General features: G+C 36.2%; 1 protein-coding gene across 6 annotated transcripts in view; it reads right to left on the reverse strand.

Annotated features, from left to right (window-relative positions):
* Positions 1-2,048: 2,048 nt before the first annotated feature.
* The window catches only part of LOC131154025 (tyrosyl-DNA phosphodiesterase 1), a 32,360-nt gene continuing 13,474 nt past the window's right edge, over positions 2,049-20,934 (reverse strand). For 2 of the 6 annotated variants that reach the window (XM_058106485.1, XM_058106483.1), the window contains exons 5-16: positions 11,187-11,247; positions 10,167-10,243; positions 9,799-10,056; positions 7,360-7,449; positions 6,638-6,772; positions 6,306-6,455; positions 4,707-4,810; positions 3,725-3,778; positions 3,487-3,577; positions 2,603-2,680; positions 2,312-2,456; positions 2,049-2,232 (exon numbers count right to left, since the gene is read on the reverse strand). In XM_058106485.1, coding sequence (XP_057962468.1) covers positions 2,144-2,232; positions 2,312-2,456; positions 2,603-2,680; positions 3,487-3,577; positions 3,725-3,778; positions 4,707-4,810; positions 6,306-6,455; positions 6,638-6,772; positions 7,360-7,449; positions 9,799-10,056; positions 10,167-10,243; positions 11,187-11,247 — 1,332 coding nt within the window. In that variant the 3' untranslated portion in view covers positions 2,049-2,143. Of the gene's footprint in view, positions 2,233-2,311; positions 2,457-2,601; positions 3,363-3,486; positions 3,578-3,724; positions 3,779-4,706; positions 4,811-6,305; positions 6,456-6,637; positions 6,773-7,359; positions 7,450-9,798; positions 10,057-10,166; positions 10,244-11,186; positions 11,248-20,934 lie in introns of those variants that run through there. The other 4 variants (XM_058106486.1, XM_058106487.1, XM_058106488.1 and 1 more) reach the window with 2 other exon arrangements.

The raw sequence follows: 20,934 nt of genomic DNA on the forward strand, positions 1-20,934 counted from the left end.
GTGGTACCTAAGGCAAAGACGTAGGCTGGGAATAAATCGAACCTCGTAAAAATCTCAATCTCACTCTCTCTCCCCTTTTTCTATTTAAATTTCAGCATATACAAATTATGTTGCAAAGTGCAAGTTCACTGAAAATCTAATATTGAGAAGACTTTTTAAATCTAAGAAAATATACTGGTTAATATCTTGCGAAAACCTTTAAGAGAGTACGTTAATTAACCACTTGCAAAAATCTTGTTGAAAAGGAGTACATAAAAATTCGTTCAAACAGGGCTATAAACTTAATTCTTGCAAACGTTGAAAAACAAAGTGCTGCAGCTCTCACAAAGTTGGCTAAATATTGTATGATTGGGTGATTGTTTATTTTTTTAGTTTGTGATTTGTGATTGATTTGTTTGAATATTTAAAATTAACAGCTTCCTTGTGTGTTTGATTAAGTATATAAAAAGCTAAAAATTGGTAATAATTCTGAAAGAATTTTTTATAAACCCATTTCACCCCTCTTGGGATAACACCTTAACTTTCAATATGAACCATGGACTTGGTTAGGGAGGTATAAACGTACCTTACATGTCTATGACCCAATAGTGTATCAATTTAAGTATCCAAGTAGTGTAATATACAGTACATATGCATGGGAACATTTAGTGGCAATTGATGTCTTACACCAATTGGAAACATTTGCATACTAGTCTCTAGTATTATCGCTTTACAAATAGATCATTTTACAAATATTTAGTGGCAACTATGCTTGCACAAAAAGAGCACTTTCAATGCTTGTGAGATATGAGTATGATCCCTTCTTTTTACAACTACCAAATTGCTGCCAAAGCATAGTCTATATATGTGAATTTGCAAATCTACATGAAAAGTTAAAGAAGTTTTTTCAGCAAAATTGGGCAATCTTGACTTTCTTAATCTTCTAAGAGGTCACTAGGAGCACATACTTCACCTTCCTTTTCATTTCTGGAATGGAATGAGTTGAAAACCAAATGAAATGAATATTTGAGTGAAAAATAAGAAAAACAATCAAGGGAGAAACACAATGTCATTCCGTCTGATTTCATTGATGTCCTGTGTAATAAGCATGTAGTAATATTTTTCACGAAGAGTTCAGTTTGAGTATGCTGAAGGATTTCCATCTTTCATTTAGAAGTTAGTAGCTGTGCCAATAGCTACCAAAATGTCACAGGGTGCCATAACTAGTAATTTTAGTTTCGACACCTTTGTACACTAATCAAAGCTTATAATAATGAGAGCTAGATTTGTATGGCGAAATGCATCTCACTAATAAAAATAATGGGAAAACATTATTATCTTAAGACATTTATAAACATGATTTAATGCATTCGAATTCCAAACTTCCATATATGAGATAAATTTCAACACGACCTCATGCATTTAAAATTCCAAGCACCCAAACGCTATGTAATATCATATCATCACAAACCCCTGCTATCATCCACTACCACACTAACTACTGTCTTAACTCATTTGATGCCAATGACGGAACAAGATTTACTATTTTGTTAATAGATATGAAAATATTTTGGAGCAAAATTCTTATAGTGCTGTTTTTGTTTTTGTTTTTGTTTTTGTTTTTTCTTTTTTTTCTTTTTTTCTTTTTTTTCTTCTTGGCACCCTATCCAACCACGATTGTGCTCTTCAGCTGGTAAAACTCCTTCAGTAAATTCATCCAGGTTGACAATAATGGGGACTCTGACCTTCTACAGGTGTTTTGTGTTTACCTCGTATCTTCATACTCTGATGGTGGGAAATCACCATCACAATTTGAAGGACTTAAGATGTTCACCTGGGATAGATCATCATGTTTATTTTTCTCTCCATACTTGACATAATAGTCAAACTATCCAGATTGCAAATTCTCTCACCATCCTAACCATCTTTATGGTAACAATCTGCTGACCTCTAAAAGGAAAAAGAAGGAATCAGAGGCCAGCTGACAAATCTGATGGTCAAAATGAAACAATCAAACAGTCAAGAATCATTCAAAGGGACATGGGAACCAAGCAGGGCAAGCTGTGAAATTGCGAATTAATAACTGATCATAAACTGAATAAATTTATATCAAAAGTAAAATGAAAAACGATACCCAAATGAACAATGAAAAAGGTTAGGGATCTTAGAAAGTATACAGCTGAACATGCCTTGGCCAAACTTGGCCATGAACATCTTTCTTGTTGTAGCGCCCATCCCAAGACCAGGGAACATCTGAAATAGAAACATAAAATGAGTTAGAGGAATGCAAATTGGGAGAGCTAAACTGGTAACGTAGGGAACTGTTCACGACCTTCAGAGGAGTATCGTTGAGGAGGCAGTTCGTAAGGCACAGGCAATGGAACTACCGATGAAGAATGCGTATTACAGCCTCCTTGCCAAGTCAGAGTCACCAGTTTTGTTGTCTGAACTTCAAAATTTTTTGATCCCCTTTTGTCCTAAAAATATCAGAGAATTGGAACTTGGATCATGTAAAAAGATCATACGCTTCAACTTAAAAATCAAGATGGGCAAGGCAGTCTTTTGACTTGCAAGTACTGAAATTCATAAATTCATATTAAAAGAATTAACATGAAACCATTACCTCCAGGGAACCCCCATTATCCGTACATGAAAATCTATGGCCACATTGTTTGACAAAAGGTAAAAATAGCACTCCAAGCTGAAATTTTAAAGGCATATAACAACACGATACAATGTTTTAGACTGAAGTGAGTAAAATAGAAAATCAATCTCTGAGAACAGAGAGATCCTGCTCTGCAAATCAAGGGCAAGAAAAATCTGAAGAGACTTGGGGCTTGTTTAGTTGTGGAAAACAGTTTTTGCTTACTGTTTTTAGTTTTCCAAAAAATTACCAAAATGTCAGCTTATTTTTTAGTTTTCCAGCATTTGTATATCTGGAAACCAATAAAACTTTTGAGCACTGTTCACTTGTGAAAAGTAGTTTCATTAATCATTTCCAATTTTTCAAATAATTACAAAAATACTACCTTGTTTTCCAGTTTTCTAAATTTTTATAGGAAAATTGGTAAACATATTTTTAAAGTTTTCATGACTTCTAATTTCCTATATAAATTTAGGAAAATTGAAAAAAAAAATGTGAAATTTTTGTAATTCAGTGTAAATATAAAAATAAAAATGAAATATGTGATCCCCAACTAAACCAATCCTCTATTTTCTATCTTTTCTAATACAAATCTTGAAAAAACTGGAAAAGAAAGTGGCATTTTTTTGTAAATCGTTCAAAAACTGGAAACTGGAAATGAAAAAGAAAAAAATATATATTTTCCACAAGCGAACAGGTCCTTAAATTCTTCATGCATGGACAGCCTCCGGTCTTCGAACTGATTAAAGAACAAAATAGGGATGAATATGAATGAAATTCATCAAATTTTCCTGATTTAACCAATCCTATAGTGGTCCATACAGCATAATTGATCTTCTAAATCAAATACATGAAAAACATACCTCATAAGAACGGATCATCAACTGAGAATTATTCTTCTGAAGAGCTCCCCAGGCAGCTTTACTGAGATTTGCTGAAGTTAGCAATAGCCAACTGTTGGGGGAAAGGCTAAAAAAAATTACAGTCATGAAACAAAATGACATTGACTTGATAAAATAATATATACAATAATACACTAAGACAAACAAACTAGAAATCCTAGAAACATAATCAACAGATCTAGGGTGCTTGCACTCTTACGCCAGCTCTTGTCCATTATAACGAGTGTACGTCTTTATGTGAGGCATTGCACAACTGAAACATTGAAGAGCAGATAGTATGTCACGAGAATAAGCACTGATCTCCAGACTATGACACAAAAATGCTCTCCTAATAACACTTCGCACCACCAAAATTCCATTTATAGTTGAAAACAAAATTTTAGGGCCCGTTTAGTAGTGGAACATAGTTTTCATTTTCATTTTAGTTTTTCAAAGAATTACAAAAAATTTAACTATTTTTTCAATTTTACAACAATTGCATATAATAAATAATCAACAATAAAAAGCTCTAGCACTATTTGCTTCTAGAAATAGCTTTATTTTCCATTTCTAATTTTTCAATAAATTACAAAAATATCACCTTGTTTTTTAATTTTCTGAATCATGTAGAAAATTTGAAAAACATTTTTTATTATTTTTAAAATTTATGACTTCTTACTTTGCATATGAGAGCTTGGAATTCAAATCTTGGACTTTAATTTGTGTGGATTATGTATTGAGTTAATCAAAATCCTCAAAAATCTGACCCAAGGTCAAAAATTCATATTCCCAAATATTATCTTATATAATTTTTGTAAAATTAAAAAAATAATTGTAATTTTTTTTTTTTTTTTTTTTTTTGAAAACTAGAAATAAAAAATTAAAATTTGTTTTGCACTGCTAAAAAACTCTTTATTTTCTACCTTTTTAGTATGAATCTTGAAATTTTTATTTAAAAAAAAAAAACCAGAAATTTTTATAATTCTTTGGAAAACCAAAAAATGGAAAATGGAAAATGTTTTCCACCCTTAAAAATTTCTTGATAACATCAGGTAAAACAATGTGAAGATTCCCGTTAAATCAGAATTAAAACATTTGTAATAGTTAAAAATACAGAAAAAAAATGCAACAATAAATTCCAGCTAAACAGTGCTGATTAGCATTTATAGCCTAAAATTTCGCCATGAAAAAGATAAATATACCCACGACCAGAGTGGCCCGCCTTCCATTTTGCCCAATACTTCTTCAAGAATTCTTTCTCAACATTCTTCATTGGGCTTGGAATAGCATTCCCAGCTGCATAACCCTGAAGAATAGAGCAGAACAATGGGTTGCAAAGCAAACTTCAGTTAAGAGGTGCAATTATTAAAGCAAGAATAAATTTGATTGAAAAAGCTGCACTCCTAAAAATTTACATACATAAAGCATTCATAACAATAAGAAACTAAACACAACTATATTTATATGACTAGTCAGAACACCGACTTGATCTGCTATAACATGTCAAAGAATGAGAATTGATCCTACCAGCAAAATGTATGACACAGCCAAAAGGATTTAGTTTTGAATATGACTTCTATCAGAGTTAATTAATTATCACTAGCATGCTGAAGTAGGCAAAAACAGTGAAGACGTGAAGTTACTACAGTATTGTTATAGACACTTTTATGATAGTTTGATTTTACCATCCATGCTACTGTAGTGGTAAATTAAATGGATTGGAAGTATTCCTTTTGTTTTTTTTTTTTTTTCAGTTGAGTTTTTAGTTATGTTTGTGATTTAATATTTTAATCTAGGATTCAGTAAGAACATTAATGGAACCTCCAAAGCTTTCTCAGAACCTCTAAAAAAAATAGGTTAAGCCACTAAAATAATAGCACATGGTGCAGCCTCCACCATGAGGATTTGAGCAGAAACATCTGAATGTAAAATAAATTAAAATAATAGAAGCAGACCTATCTGGGATTGGCCAGGTGATGGTTCTATTCTTTCCATCCCCTCTGCCATGGACTGCTGGTTGCCTTTATACTAGATAGAAGACATGAAATCATGGGGCAATTGAACAGTATCATTTTTTCATACGGGTGCACTGAATAGATAAACAAGGGATAGCAACAATAAAAAAAGGAGAGGGAGGGGAGCAAGAATTGGAGAATACTTAATGGGTAGGTAAAAAAGCCTCTAACAATCCGTGACTCCAAAAGGACATCGTATACTGCAGCTAGGAGAATACTTAATGGGTTGGTAAAAAAGCCTCAAAAATCACCTTGCAGATAATGTCTCATGTAATAAAATGATATCTCTGTACTAATGCTCCTTTTACCCTTATAACATTTCAATGCATATAACCAGTACAATCTTCGTAGTTTTATCATTTTTGAAATACCCCAAAAAATCAAGAATTATTTGCATGATCAGATAAGAGAGCATGATCTTGTTAATGTCCCAATCCCACAACAGTCTGAAACTGGTTAACAATCTTACGCATGATCTTCGCAATTTTATCTCTTTAGAAAAACAACAAAATCAAGCATTAATTGCATGTTTCAGATCAGCAAGTATGGTCTTGTTACTGGCCCAACTTATCAATCTTGTGCATCCCAACTCACATCCCAATGCTAGGATTCACAAGATAAGAACATAACACAAAGTGAGTCAAAAAGTCAGATACACAAAAACATTCGAGAGAAAATAAATTGTTTGTTGATCATCATATAGATAAATAAATAGTGCGCTGATCTTATTTTAGCAAGTAACATGGTATATAAATAAGCTCGCAGAAATAACCTACTTGAAATTACCTCTAAAGAGCATCTGACATCTTCCAGAGTGGGCCATATAATTAGCGGGTCTCCTAAACCCAGAGGCTTTTTATCTTCTGATATACCTGCTGACATGGAGAATGCTAGCTCCGCCATCCACTTCTCATCCAAAGAACCCAGGGAAGAGAACTGCAATGAGGTAAGATTTTATATTTACTATATATAAAAAAGATTTAAGGGAAAACGCCTTCAAGTGGGAGTAAAATTAATATCCAGTATTTTTCCTAAATGATATGAACCGGAGACATTTCAATAGCAAATATAGAATGAAAGGGTATGTCACCGTACAATATGCAGTGATCTACCCATACCTGATAAACAAGAGGAGCCCTATGAAACTCTTTGTCAAAAATACACTCCTGTAGAACAGTGCGTAGCTTCATATGCCCCCACTTTTTTAAATTGGGTCCAGTATGATATCCAGGAACAGATGCAATCAGTCGGACCTGTAATTTCATGAATGAATGAGACAGAAAGATTAAGAGAACACTTTTAAATTAAAATTTTAAAAAACTCATTCCCAGACTTCACGGCTCCTCACTTTGAGTCTTTGGGAGGGTAGGGGGACTGGGGGAGGGTCGTCACAGCGTACAAAGCCTTACCCCTGCTTTTATGCAGAGAGGCTATTTCCTTGGACCTGAACCCATGACAAACTTCTCACAAAGGAGCAACCTTACCGTTGATCCAAGGCCCGCCTTCAATTAAAACTTAATACACCAAAAATAAAATGATTTATTCAAAAGGCCTATATATTGACCTTATGAGTGTGCAAAATATAGCACGCATGTAAAAGAAACATGGTAACATCCAAAAAAGAAACACGAATAGAACCAACCATCTAATGTTGCTTTCTTACAATATCTCAAGATTCATCATGCCAAGCCCAATGCAGATTCACCAAGCAGCCTACTAGATTCATAAACTATTGATAACATAATTGAATGAACTCAATGCTCCAACCAGAATTAAGTGGCATTTTAGGAAATAAATTTTTTAAAGAACTTGAAGGGAAGAAGAGGGAATAAAACAATACCGCTGAACTGCCATAATCAAACTTCTTGAAAAAGGATGGATTTATATTGAAGTTTCCAAGAGATGGCAAATTAGCAGGGAACTCGGGCCACTGAAAAATACACAGAAGAGGGGGAAAAAAATCACAAACTTTTTATGATGAATATAGAAAATATGGTCAATGACAAACATACATTATCTTGACACAACAACATCCATCTCAAGCTCTTATTTTGATCTAATCCAATGCCAATACAAGCATTCAAAAGTGCCTAGTAGGCCTCCCACTTTCAAAGTGAAATATATGGCTGATATATTTTCCTAGGACACTCAGTTCCACACTTTCTACATTTCCTAAGTGTAGGGAAAATAATCAATGTTGAAATACTCAAGAAGAATGCTTGCAGAAAATATGAAATGGAAAAATATGAAGGCTTTTATTCTATATAATTTGATGCGCTAAATCAATCAATTTTAACAGCATATTTCCAAGAGTACGTAAATATGAATTTTTTTTTTTTTATAAGTTAAAGTTTTGTTTCTGTTGCAAATTATCAGTCAACAAGATAGCTCAGCATTTTCACAAGTACAAGTAATGATATCAAAAATCAAAAGGGATGCCCCCAATTGTTTGGATAATTTGTTTGATGAAATGATGAAGAAAATTTCAAAATAATTTTTTTTTTTTTTTAAATTTATGTGTCCAATACCATTTTCTAGTATTCTGTGACCATCATAAGAATAGAGATACAAGTTTAAGTTATTCTCATACAAAACAACAGTATCACGCTTGTTTATCAATCTTCTTCAAATAGTTGACCCATTGAACATAACAAGAGAGCTAACTTTCAATACTTACAGTTGCAAAAGACTTTCTTATTAACTAGCAGAATTTTTTTGTGAACAATGAAATATGTTAAGGTTCATGAGATGGTTGCAGGCAAGGAGGGAAAATGCAGTGTGGCAAAAGCATTGTACAGGTGCATCAGTGTATCTAAGTGTTTTGAGAAGTGGACATTGAGAATTGCTGAAATCAGGAATTGGAAGGTAACAACAAAAAGGGCAAAAGAAACTGACCTCCCCTGAGGTTTGGCAAAAAGTTGCTGACCTCCCCTAAGGTTTCAAAATTTCAGGGATCTCCCCTGAAGTTTCAAGAAATCTAGGGGCCTCCCCTGAGTTTGCCAAAAAAGATACAAACCTTCCCTTTTATTTTGCAAACGTACAAGCCTTTTTTAGGGGAGGTCAGTGTCTTTTTGCCAAACCTTAGGAGAGGCCTACGGAATTTTTGAAGCCTCAAGGAAAGTCCCTGAAATTTTTGAAACCTCAAGGGAGGTCCCTGTCTTTTTGCCAAACCTCAAGAAAATTCAGCATCTTTTGCCCTACAAAAAGGTAACCAGGACAGGAAAGCAGACAAAGGTGATAAAGAAGACAATCAAGTGTCACAGAGCAAAACTTGTAGGATTGATTTCCTTTTTCTTTTTTTTCTTTTTCTTCTTTTTTTGTAACCAGTGGTATCTGTATCCCCTTCAAGGCCGAACTAATCCACAGGTGGAGAGGCTTTGGAGGTGCATTCCTTTAATTCTCAAAGTAGGTATGGGATTCAAACCGCTCACCAAGAAGTCAACAACATACATTGCCCATGCCTTTGCCAGCGCAGAGACTCACAGGAAGATAGGATTGACATCAAATCTAGTTTAGTCATCTGGGTTTGTAGCCCTTCACGACCCACCTGATGCAGGTATTTCGTTGCTAGATAGGATCTGTGGACTCTGTGTTCTATTGTGTGGATATGTAGAGCAGAGTTATCTTCCAATTATGTTGTTATGTTTGTGACATGCATGCTTGTGATATTCTATTAGGGAGACCATGACACTTTAAACATCATATGATTTATGAAGGCCTTGAAAATACTATGAGCGTCAAGGCTGGTCCTTCTGTAATGAGTTGCGCTCTCAACCGTTATCATAGATGTCAGGATCCTTCAAGAGCATTGGGTCCCCTCGGTTACATTTCTGCTCGCCATGTCCTTTAGTTAACCATCATTCAAAGCTGAACTTCTCATAGGTAGGAGAGACTGACGGAAGAGGAGATAGTCCAGTTGAAATAGGACGGTCCAAAAGTCATATTCCTCACTCAGGAAATGATCTTATTTAATTTATTTGATTTATTTTTATTTCCTCTTATTTATTTTAGGCAAGTAGGCCTACTTAATATTAGGAAAGTTTTCTCCATGATATACATTTATAAGAGATGTAAGCACAATAAGATTTGGTGTTTTTGGAATTGAAATTATTGAACTTGAGTTTGGGCTTTACCCATGATTTCATGTACACGCCTGCATCATCACTTATATCATAGGATGGTTACATAAAACATGAGAAATAACAGAAAATTAGCCCAAAGAAGCTAATCTTGGGCTTTTAACTTCAGCACCAATACAACATATTTAAATATTAGATACCTTCAATGCACTAAGATAATCAATCAAGTCGTTTTCAAACCCGCATCCTTTGCTCATATCACCTTGATCCTTCCAAGGGAAATCTTGCATCCACAAACCTTGGCTTTTGTTGTTCCAATCAACATATATTAGGTTTGCTGTATGTATAATAACTCTTACTCCTCGAGGGTAGACAAGAAGCATGGCCTTTGAATGGTGTGTGCCATATGAAATTGGAAGCGGAGGTTTGTGCAGAATCCAATTAGCAGGCTTATTTCTCTAAAAGATATTAAGAATAACCAAAAGTAACAAAGTTAAAGCCCACATATTCCAATAAAAAAATTCCAAATACAAAAACCTAGGTTCTCATGACTTAGGGTTAGGCAAACCTTCATATGGTCCAATGTACCATCACCCTCTCCATGTATAACCAACACATGAGGGACCTTTTTAAGGGTTGGACATGCTACACCAGAAAAAGAAAGGTGGAAAGATTCTCAGCATAATCAGGTGAAGAATGGGACAGAGCAATGCAAAGCACAAACTTGAAAGGGCTCCTGCCCTGGCATGCCCTACAAAGTATATAATAGGAAATACACCCATAATTGTACCTAAAAATTTAAATGCAAGGAGCTACAGAACAAGTCCCACGAACCCCAAAACTAAGAAGCAACTGAGAAATGCATTTTGCCTCCCACAAAACTACTGAAGTAAACAGCCTATTTTTGCACCCATTAAACCAACTATTAAGATGAAATACATGCATGACAAAATAGGCAGCTAAACTGAAAATTGGACATACATAGTGTTTTTGTTTCGCAGGCTAAGGTTTTGTAGGCTTGTGCTGGAGAGAATAGTTCTTGACTTGACTGGCAATAGTACATGGTGTTTCTGTTTCGCAAGCTAAGGTTTTGTAGGCTTGTGCTGGAGTGAATAGTTCTTGACTGGACTGGCAATAGTAATTATCCTCTACCATGTTTGGTTAGCCATATTATGGATAGGATAAGGACATGAGGGGAATTTTCATTTTTTTCTGCATTTTATACCTTTGGTCTGCTTTAGCCTGAGCTGGCCAATGGAGGGAACTGGACCAGCTTTAGCCCGTGTGCATCAGCTTAGAAGCCCCATCCAGCCTGTCCTATAATTTACTTTTGTTGCACCAAACATGGACTGGCTTAGCCAAGCCTAGCCATTCCTAGTCCAAGAAACAAACACACCCAAACTGTATCCCAGATACCACCACAACAATATGCAGTGCTGGACACAGGTACTAGATGGTACTAGTTAGTGTGGAAGGTGGATCGACTGACATTACTTCTTATTTTTCCAATGCACGAGGGCCACTGCACTAACCAAAGGAAAGATAGCAACAATGAAAGAACAAATAGTGCAGAGTGGCTGGAACCTACCAGATATCAACCAATCAATGTCCACCATGTAATTTGAAAGAACAGCAAGAACCACCTCTCCCTAGCAAAAAATAAAATAAAATAAAACAATCAGCATAGTTTGCAATTCCAGCTTTTCATGAACTTTTCATGCTAAATGTACTTGTTGAAAACATAAATCATGAAGTTTTATAAATCCAGATATAAAAGGCACGTAAAAAAAACAAAGATTTCCCGCAATATCAGAAACTGCCAAATTACTGAAATAGTATTTTTTCCTTCAGGCAAGCAAACCTCAAGGCCCCATCACATGCATCACAAAATTTTAGAAATGATCTGCATTTGCTTCTAACATTTGTTTAACCAAGTAAATAATGTTGTTAGGGCACAATGAATTTCATTTGGAGTCCATAATCCAGGCATTGTCATGGTCTCTTAAATTATCTAGAAATTTAAATGGACTTCGAGAATGATTTTTGCTGACACAGAAGTCCATCCTTATATTTCAAGTCATACTGATAATGGAGGATCTATCCATCTTTTTTATTTTTACGATAACAAAAATTCATTAATAACAAAAAAACAGGTACAGGAGGAAGAGGATAAGGCATTCTTCATAAACTAGCTATTTACAAGGTGTTGGTTTTTGTTTATCCCACATCGGTGGGAAGGTTGTTTGAAATTTTTTGTTTGTCTCACATCGGTGGGAAATTTGTTTGAAACTTTGGGATGAAACTATAAAAAGAGCTCCCCTCTTCATTTGTAATCACACCTCAAATTTGTAGAGTTACAAACAGTATTTGTACTCTAGGATATTTATAATTACTATTAGTAATCTAAAATTTGCCCAAGTTGTGATTTTTCTGGAAGTAGTAGATTGATTGTCGGTGCCGGAGGACGTAGATAATTTTGTACCGAACCTCGTAAATTTTTCTCTTGTTCTTTATTGCTGTCTTTTATTATTAGTTTCTACATCACTTTAGTTTTGATTATATATTCAATTCAATAGCAATAGTTGTAGTATTTGTGTTTGGCACAAGTAGGGTGCCCAACACAACAATGGGTATCAGAGTCAAGTTGAATAGTGTCAATACAGAGGTGTTTCTCTGTTAGGATCCTTGATTCCATTTTTTATGCCTAAGAAGAACTTTGTTTAAGCGAGTGCTCAGAAACCATTGCGGCTTAGTCACTTCCTGGAGGTCGGTCTGGTCAAAGTGGAATTTCATATGATATACAGAGTAGACACAGTTGGGATAAGTGCGGTACTATTCATCCTAAGTCTTCTGTTATGTTGGCTTGCTATTGGATATATAGTTTTGGAAGATGACAAAAACTACAACCCCAATAGCTTCGTCATCATCTTCAAAGACGATAGCTAATGCTCAGTTTGAGGTGGAGAAATTTGATGGTACCAATAATTTTGGTATGTGACAATGTGAGGTGATGGACATCCGGTACCAACAAGAATTAAATATTACTCTAGATGATAAACCAAAGGATATGGGCGACAGAGATTGGGAAAAGATCAATCGGCAGGCATGTGGTACAATTCGTTTGTCTCTCGCTAAAAATCAGAAATATTGTGTTATGAGGGAGACGTCTGCAAAGAAATTGTGAAATACATTGGAAGATACATTTATGACTAAGAGTCAGAAAAATCGGCTCTATTAGAAAAGGAATTGTTTTGCCTCCAGTATCAACCAGGAATTTCTATAAATGACCACATAAATGCTTTCAATAAAATTTCAGTTGATTTGTTGAATTTGGATAAAAAAGTCAAAGATGAGGACAAGGCCTTATTGTTACTAAATTCTCTCCCTGATAATTATGAGCATCTCACCGCCACTTTATTATATGGGAAGGATAAAGTTACTTTTAATGCTGTTTATACTATATTGATTAATACTAAATGCAGAAAAAAAGATTAGAGGGTCCACAAGGAACCAGTAGCAAAAGCACTGACAATAAGGGGACGTTCTCAAAGTCGTAAACCTGGAAGAAGCAATAAATCTCAAGGGAGACCTACTAAAGATGAATGCGTCTTTTGTCATGAGAAAGGACATTAGAAGAAAGATTACCCTAAATTGCAGCAAAAGAGTAAGGGCAAAGCAAATGCCAATATAGCCAAGCATGATAGAAGTTAGTCAAATTTCTCTCTTGTTGGAACATCTTCGACACATTAGTGTGGTGAGTGGATTTTGGATTCTGCTTGTTCCTATCACATGTGTCCCAATAAGGAATGGTTTTCTAATTTTGAAAAATTAGATAGTGAGGTTATTTTTATGAGAAATGATAATACCTGTAAAACTACTAGAATAGGTTTGATACAATTGAAATTTCAAGATGGAACCGTTAAAATCTTAACTGATGTAAGATATGTTCCAAGCCTAAAGAAAAATTTGGTCTCGTTAGGTGCCTTAGAATCTAAATGGTTTACTATTACTTTGAAAGATGGAGCCTTAAAGGTTAAATCAGGTGCGTTTATAGTGATGAAAAGTACTAGGAAAAATAACTTGTATTATTTTCAAGGTAGTACAATTATTGGTTCAATCGCTGTTATTTTCGAGAAAGATGCAGATTCAGATACAACCAGGTTATGGCATATGCAATTGGCACATGCAGGTGAAAAATCTTTACAACAATTGATTAAACGAGGTTTATTGAAGGGTGCAAAGGTAGGTAAGCTTGATTTTTGTGAACATTGTATTCTAGAAAATAGGCAAGAGTGAAATTTGACACTGCAACCCACCAAACTAACGGCATTTTAGACTACATCCACATAGATGTATGGGGGCCTACCAAAACTGCTTCATTAGGTGGTATGCATTATTTTGTTACTTTTGTTGATGATTTTTTCAGAAGAGTTTGGGTGTATGCTATGAAGAATAAAAATGAAGTGTGATATTTTTCTTAAGTGGAAAAAATTGGTTGAAACACAAACTGGTAGAAAGATCAAAAGTCTCATATCAGATAATGGTGATGAATACATGAGTGATCTGTTTGTGAAGGTATGTCAAGATGAAGGTATTGCACAACACTTTACAGTTAGAAATACACCACAACAGAATGGGATGGCAAAACGCATCAATCGGACTTTTTCTGGAGAAAGTTCGATGTATGTTGTCTAATGCTGGTTTGGACAAAAGGTTTTGAGCTAAGGCTGTTACGTATGCATGTTATCTCATCAACCGCCTACCATCATCTGCTATTGGGGGAAAAACACCCTATGAGGTATGGTTTGGAGAACCTGCTAATAATTATAATTTTTTATATGTATTTGGTACTGTTGCTTATTATCATGTTAAAGAATCTAAATTGGATCCTAGAGCCAAGAAAGCAATATTCTTGGGGATTAGTGCAAGAGTCAAAGGATATCGTCGTTGGTGTCTATAGATGAAAAAAAATGATTCTAAGCAGGGATGGGACTTTTGATGAACTTGCGATGATGAAGGAAACAATACACAAGGAGTCACTACTTGAAGAAAATACTAGTGGTACTCAACAACAGGTGGACGTTGAGACATTTTGGGAAACCTAGTAAGAAATGAGGCTACACGATGTAACTCTCCAGATACAGTGGGGAATAGTGTACAAAAAGAGAAGATTTCAATCCGACAATCTTCAGCAACAAGAATCAATTGTTTCTCAGAGGCCAAGAAGAGAAATTTGAAAACCTGCTCGGTATACTGACATGGTGGCCTATGTGCTTCCAGTTGTAGATGATGATGTTCCTTGCACTTTCAAAGAAGCAATGAGTAACTCTGAATCAGTTTCAAAGAAGCAATGAGTAACTTTGAATCAGACAAGTGGAAAAGAGCGATGAATGAAGAAACGCAGTCTATTCATTAGAATCAGACTTGGGAGCTAACCCATCTGCCAGCTAGCCCATCTGCCCAAGGGTAAGAAAGCAATTGATTGCAAATCGGTTTATGTAAAGAAAGAAAGATTTACAGATGCAAATAATGTTCGCTTCAAAACAAGATTGGTAGCTAAGGGCTACGCACAAAAGGAAGGTATTGAATCTATTGATTATAATGAGTTATTTTCTCCAGTTGTTAAACATTCTTTCATTCGAATTTTGTTGGCTTTGGTAGCACAATTTGATTTTGAACTAGTTCAGTTTGATGTAAAAACTGCATTTTTACATGGTGATTTGGAAGAGAAAATCTATATAACTCAGTCAGATGGATTTAAGGTTACTGGAAAAGAAAATTGGGTATGCAAACTGGGAAAATCATTGTATGGTTTAAAACAGTCTCCAAGACAGTGGTACAAACGATTTCATCAGTTTATGATTGGTTGCAAGTACATTAGAAATAAACATGATCATTGTGTCTATTTTCGCAGACTACAAAATGGATTTTTTATATCTTTATTCTTGTATGTTGATGATATGTTGATAGCTTCAAAGAACAGGGAAGAAATCAACAAACTGAAAAGTCAGTTAAATCAAGAGTTTGAGATGAACAATCTTGATAAAGCAAAGAAGATATTAAGCATGGAGATATGCAGAGACATAATGAAAGGAAGAATCAATTTAACTCAGAAACAGTATTTGAAGAAGGTAGTACAAATTTTTAGCATGCCTGAGCATTCAAAACCAGTTAGCACTCCACTTGTTCCTCACTTCAAACTTAGTGCATCTTTATCTCCTAATTCAGATGAGGAACGTAAGTATATGTCACAAGTTCCTTATGTAAGTGCAGTTGATAGTCTGATGTATGCAATGGTTTGTACAAGACCTGATATTTCACAAGCTGTTAGTATGGTGAGTAGGTATATGCATGATCCAAGTAAAGGACATTAGCAAGCTGTGAAATGAATTTTACAATACATCATAGAGTATTATTGATGTTGGTATAATATTTGAGAAAAATAATACTATTGATCTACGTGTTGTTAGATATGTGGATTCTGATTTTGCAGGTGATTTGGATAAACGTCGATCAACTACTTGATAAGTATTTACATTTGCTTATAGTCCAATGAGTTGTAGGTCTACCTTACAGTCTACCATTACTTTGTCTACAACAGATGCAGAGTACATGGCAACTTCAAAGGCTGTTAAGGAAACTATTTGGTTGCAGGGTTTACTTGAAAATTTGGGAGTTGTTCAGAAGCACATTGTTGTATTCTGTGATAGCCAGAGTGCTATTCATTTAGTAAAGAACCAAGTCTACCATGCACGAACGAAGTATATTGACGTTCGGTTTCACTTTATACAGGATATAATTGATGAAGACAAAATACTTCTTTAGAAGATTGCTATAGCTGAAAATCCCGCAGATTATGTTGACCAAGATTGTGACAACAATCAAATTCAAATATTGTTTAAACTTGATCAATATCCTATAAGTCTGAATAGTTTTGGAAGAAATTTCTGGAAATAGTAGATTGATCATCAGCGCCCGAAGACATAGGTAATTATATACCGAACCTCATAAATTTTTGTCTTGTTCTTTATTATTATCTTTTATTATTAGATTTTGCATTGCTTTAGTTTTGATTATATATTCTTTTGAGAATTCCACTTGTGAATTTGTCCCACATTGGAAAAATTGAGTGGATGATGGGTGTTTATATACATTGTTGGGCCCAAGACAAAATAGGCTTGAGCTCTTGGGTCAAGTTGGTGTTCACCCATGTGTATCAAGTCCACCCATGGGCTCCTCCGGTGCTAATAAGTGGTATCAGAGCCGACGGTCTGTAATTCTGGGTGAGCAACATGGTACAAGTCGAGACGTCAAGCTAATTCTCCTAATGTGCTAATAGTTGGAGGACCAAGTGTATGGCCGAGGCCAAAAAGGATCATCTAGGCTTGGGATGGATCCTGTTGTGATATGGATCGTATAATGAAGATACGCAGCGGAATAAACAACAAGTAAATGTAAATAACACATACACAACCAGAAAGATCAACACAAAGATTTACGTGGCTCCGCAAAGCTTACATCCACGGAAGCAATGGCATACAAATTTCACTAAGAAAATCAAAATGTACACAATACACCTCTCTAATGATCATCTCTACTCTCAAAATATGCCTAGATGACATATATAGAAGTTCCACGGAGGTTTCCCCCCGTTTTCCCAACCACCCAACGTTCAAAAATACAAAATTCAAAAAAAAAACTATCACAGCCCAGGCGCCTCTCGTCAACGAACACAGGGCTTCGTCGATGAGACCAAGAAGACCCTTAGTCGACGAATACAGGGCTCTCGTCGACAATGCCAGAAATCTGAAAGTTTCCGGCTCTCGGTAATTGTTCGTCGACGAACTTCAAAACCTTTGTTGACGAACCTCTATTGTTTCCTCGTCAACGAGCATAGGCTCCTCGTTGACGAATCCTGTTGTGCTGCCCCCTTCATGTTTTTCCTCCTTCCTTCTTTGCTTATCAAAACAAAAGTATAAGAGTCACAAATAACAATCTCCACCTTGGCAATTATACGCCACTTAGTAGAATCTCAAAAACATGAATTGCTTCACTTTGAACTTAAAAAACGTTTGGTTGGGTACATCTCCCTTCTATCACTTGGAGACATGGAGTAAATCCAAGCAATGCTTGAACTTTTCTGAAGTAACTAATTTGTTCAGAATATCTGCTGCATTATCAGATGTGTGAACTTTCTCCAACACAAGTTCACCCGAAGCAATCAATTCCCAAACCCTAAGGAACCTCACATCAATATGCTTGGTCCTAGCATGGTATACCTGATTCTTCGCCAAGTAAATGGCACTCTGACTATCACAATGCAGCACCACACCATCTTGCTATAACCCCAGCTCTCTGATTAAACCAGTAAGCCATAAGGCTTCCTTTGCAACTTCGGCAACTACCATATACTCCGCCTCAGTCGTGGACAACGCAACTAGAGACTGTACCATGGATCTTCAACATACCGGTCCTCCTACTAGGGTAAACACATATCCCGTTGTAGACCTTCTATCATCCATATCTCCAGCATAATTTGCATCCACAAACCCCATAACTGAAGGGCAACCCTATTGCTTGCCGAACATGATGTCATATCCCAATGTACCCTGCAAGTATCTCAGTATCCATTTGACAGCTTCCCAATGTTGCCTTCCTGGATTGGAGAGGAACTTGCTCACCACGCTTACCGCATGAGCCAAATCTAGCCTCGTACATACCATGGCATACATTAAACTCCCCACAGCACTAGCATAGGGGACCTTTGATATGTCCCAGATTTTCTCATCCAAACTTGGGCAATCTGCAGTAGATAACTTGAAATGATTCGCTGGAGGTGTACACACCGGTCTTGCATCAGCCATGCTAAACCTCTTCAACACCTTCTGCACATACCCGTCCTGAGATAACCATAATCTCCCTACAGTTCTGTCTCGGTGAATCTCCATCTCAAGTATTTTCTTGACTGAACCAAGATCCTTCATGTCAAATTCCTTATGCAACAGATCCTTTAACTGATTCACCTCAGTTAAGTCTCTTGCAGCTATCAACATGTCATCGACGTACAATAACAAGAAAACAAGAGAACCATCCTCAAGTTTATTCACATAAACGCAGCAATCATACTCACACCGTTTGTAGCCAATCTTCATCATGTACGAATCAAACCATTTATACCATTGTCTTGGAGACTGTTTCAGCCCATAAAGAGATTTCTTCAACCTGCAAACAAAATTTTTTTTTTCCTAGTTCAAGGAATCTCTCTGGTGGCTGTACCATGTAGATTTGTTCCTCCAAGTCACCGTGAAAAAACGCCGTCTTTACATCCATTTGTTCCAAATGAAGATCGTAATAAGCTACCAACCCCAACACAACTCTGATAGAAGTATGTCGGACCACTAGAGAAAAGATCTCATCATAATCTATCCCCTTCTTTTGTGAGTATCATTTTACCGCCAACCGTGCCTTGAATTTCTCTCCTTCCTTTTCTGAAATTGTCTCCTTCTTCCTATACACCCATTTGCAACATATCGGTCTCTTCCCATCTGGAAGCTTCACTAAATCCCAAGTTAGGTTCTTATGTAATGATTCTATTTCCTCAATCATCGCTCCCATCCACCTATCTTTCTCCTGACCGTGCACTGCCTCTTGAAAAGAAGTTAGATCGTTGCAACAAGTAAGGAAAGCATGAGATACTAACTCATCAAAACCATACCTTGATGGAGGCCTGATAGTGCGTCCGGATCTCCGTATAGGAATATCATCGACTTGCTAGTTTCCCGAACTAGAGCTCCTTGCAACCACGGGACCATTATCATTTTCGTTGCCTTGAGCGTCCAACTCCACCTGCACAACATGTTCATCACTGCCCCAACTTTCTGACTTCTGTTTCTGTTTATCAAACTCTTGAGTACGCTTCACCATAACTTTTTCATCAAAGACTACATCTCTACTGATCACCACCTTGTTTGCTACTGGGTCCCACAGCCATGGTTTTAAATAAAGGCCACGACCGTTACGTAACGCCGTTACGTAAAGGTTTTTTAGGTTACCGATACCGTTACACACCGCGAAATCGGTGGGAAGAAAAATCACGGCCGTAGCGACCGTTACGGACCGCAACCATTACGTAAAGGCTGCTACGGCCGTTACGTAACCGCTACAGGGCTGTTACACCAAAAAAATATTTTATTTTTTACTTTTTCTTATCACTTTTTCTCTCTCTCTTTCATATATCATTCTCAATATACCAAGTGGCAAGAGGGGGAAAAGATTATAATGAGGATGACAATGATACAAAATTTACAATTCCTTTAAATACTCACAATAGATGCATTAATTAACAATTTCAAAATATTAACTTGTTAGGGAAATTTTTTTTTTAGTAATATTAGTAATGTGATATTTATGTTCTTTATTTTTCAACTTCAACCTTCTTTCTTTTCTAGCTATTTTATATTTATATTATTCGTATGTCTTATGTGTCTAATAGATTAATGGAGTGTATAATGTATTTTATTTTATTAATTCATTTAGCACACATAAGAATTTATCACAGATAAGAACAATGAGAAGTACAAATACTCGCACACACGTAATTTTCTATCAATGATGTGTAAACTTGTTGCCCTTACCAAATAACTTAGTTACTCGAACTAAAGGGTCCAACATACACTAAAACCCTTTCTAAGGTTGGCTAAAAGCTTAAAACATGCAAGTACGCTAATATGCACAAGGTTGTGCGTGCTCCAAAAAAATTCACAGCCGTTACACCCGCTTCCAGTTATGTAACATCCGCTACTCCTGCTTCCCGTTACACCCGTTACCGTTACGTTACGCTACCCGCTACCGTGATTTAAAACCATGCCCACAGCTTATACCCCCTCACACCCTCTGGATATCACAAGAAGATGCAACGACGAGACTTCAGGTCAAGCTTAGACCTCTCCTCACTAGACATGTGGACATAGGTTGGACACCCGAATACCTTCAATTCGGAGTAGTCTACTGCATTTCCCGTTCAAACCTCTTCCGCTACTTTACTCGCTAGTGATGCCCTTGGTGATCGGTTAACCAGAAAACAAGTCATACTAACTGCCTCGGCCCAAAAGTTCTTCGGTAGCCCTGAATTCAATCTAAGACACCAAACCCTATCAACAAGAGTCCGGTTCATCCATTCTGCCACACAACTTTGCTGAGGTGTCCGGCGAACTGTAAAATGTCTCTTGATACCCTACTCCGCACAAAACTCCATAAACCAAGAATTAGCGTACTCGGTCCCATTATCCGACCTTAAATATTTGATTCTCCTCCCTGTCAAGTTTTCCACTTCAGCC

The sequence above is a fragment of the Malania oleifera genome, chromosome 4 (genome assembly GCF_029873635.1).
Source record: "Malania oleifera isolate guangnan ecotype guangnan chromosome 4, ASM2987363v1, whole genome shotgun sequence".
NCBI classification, from domain to species: domain Eukaryota; kingdom Viridiplantae; phylum Streptophyta; class Magnoliopsida; order Santalales; family Ximeniaceae; genus Malania; species Malania oleifera.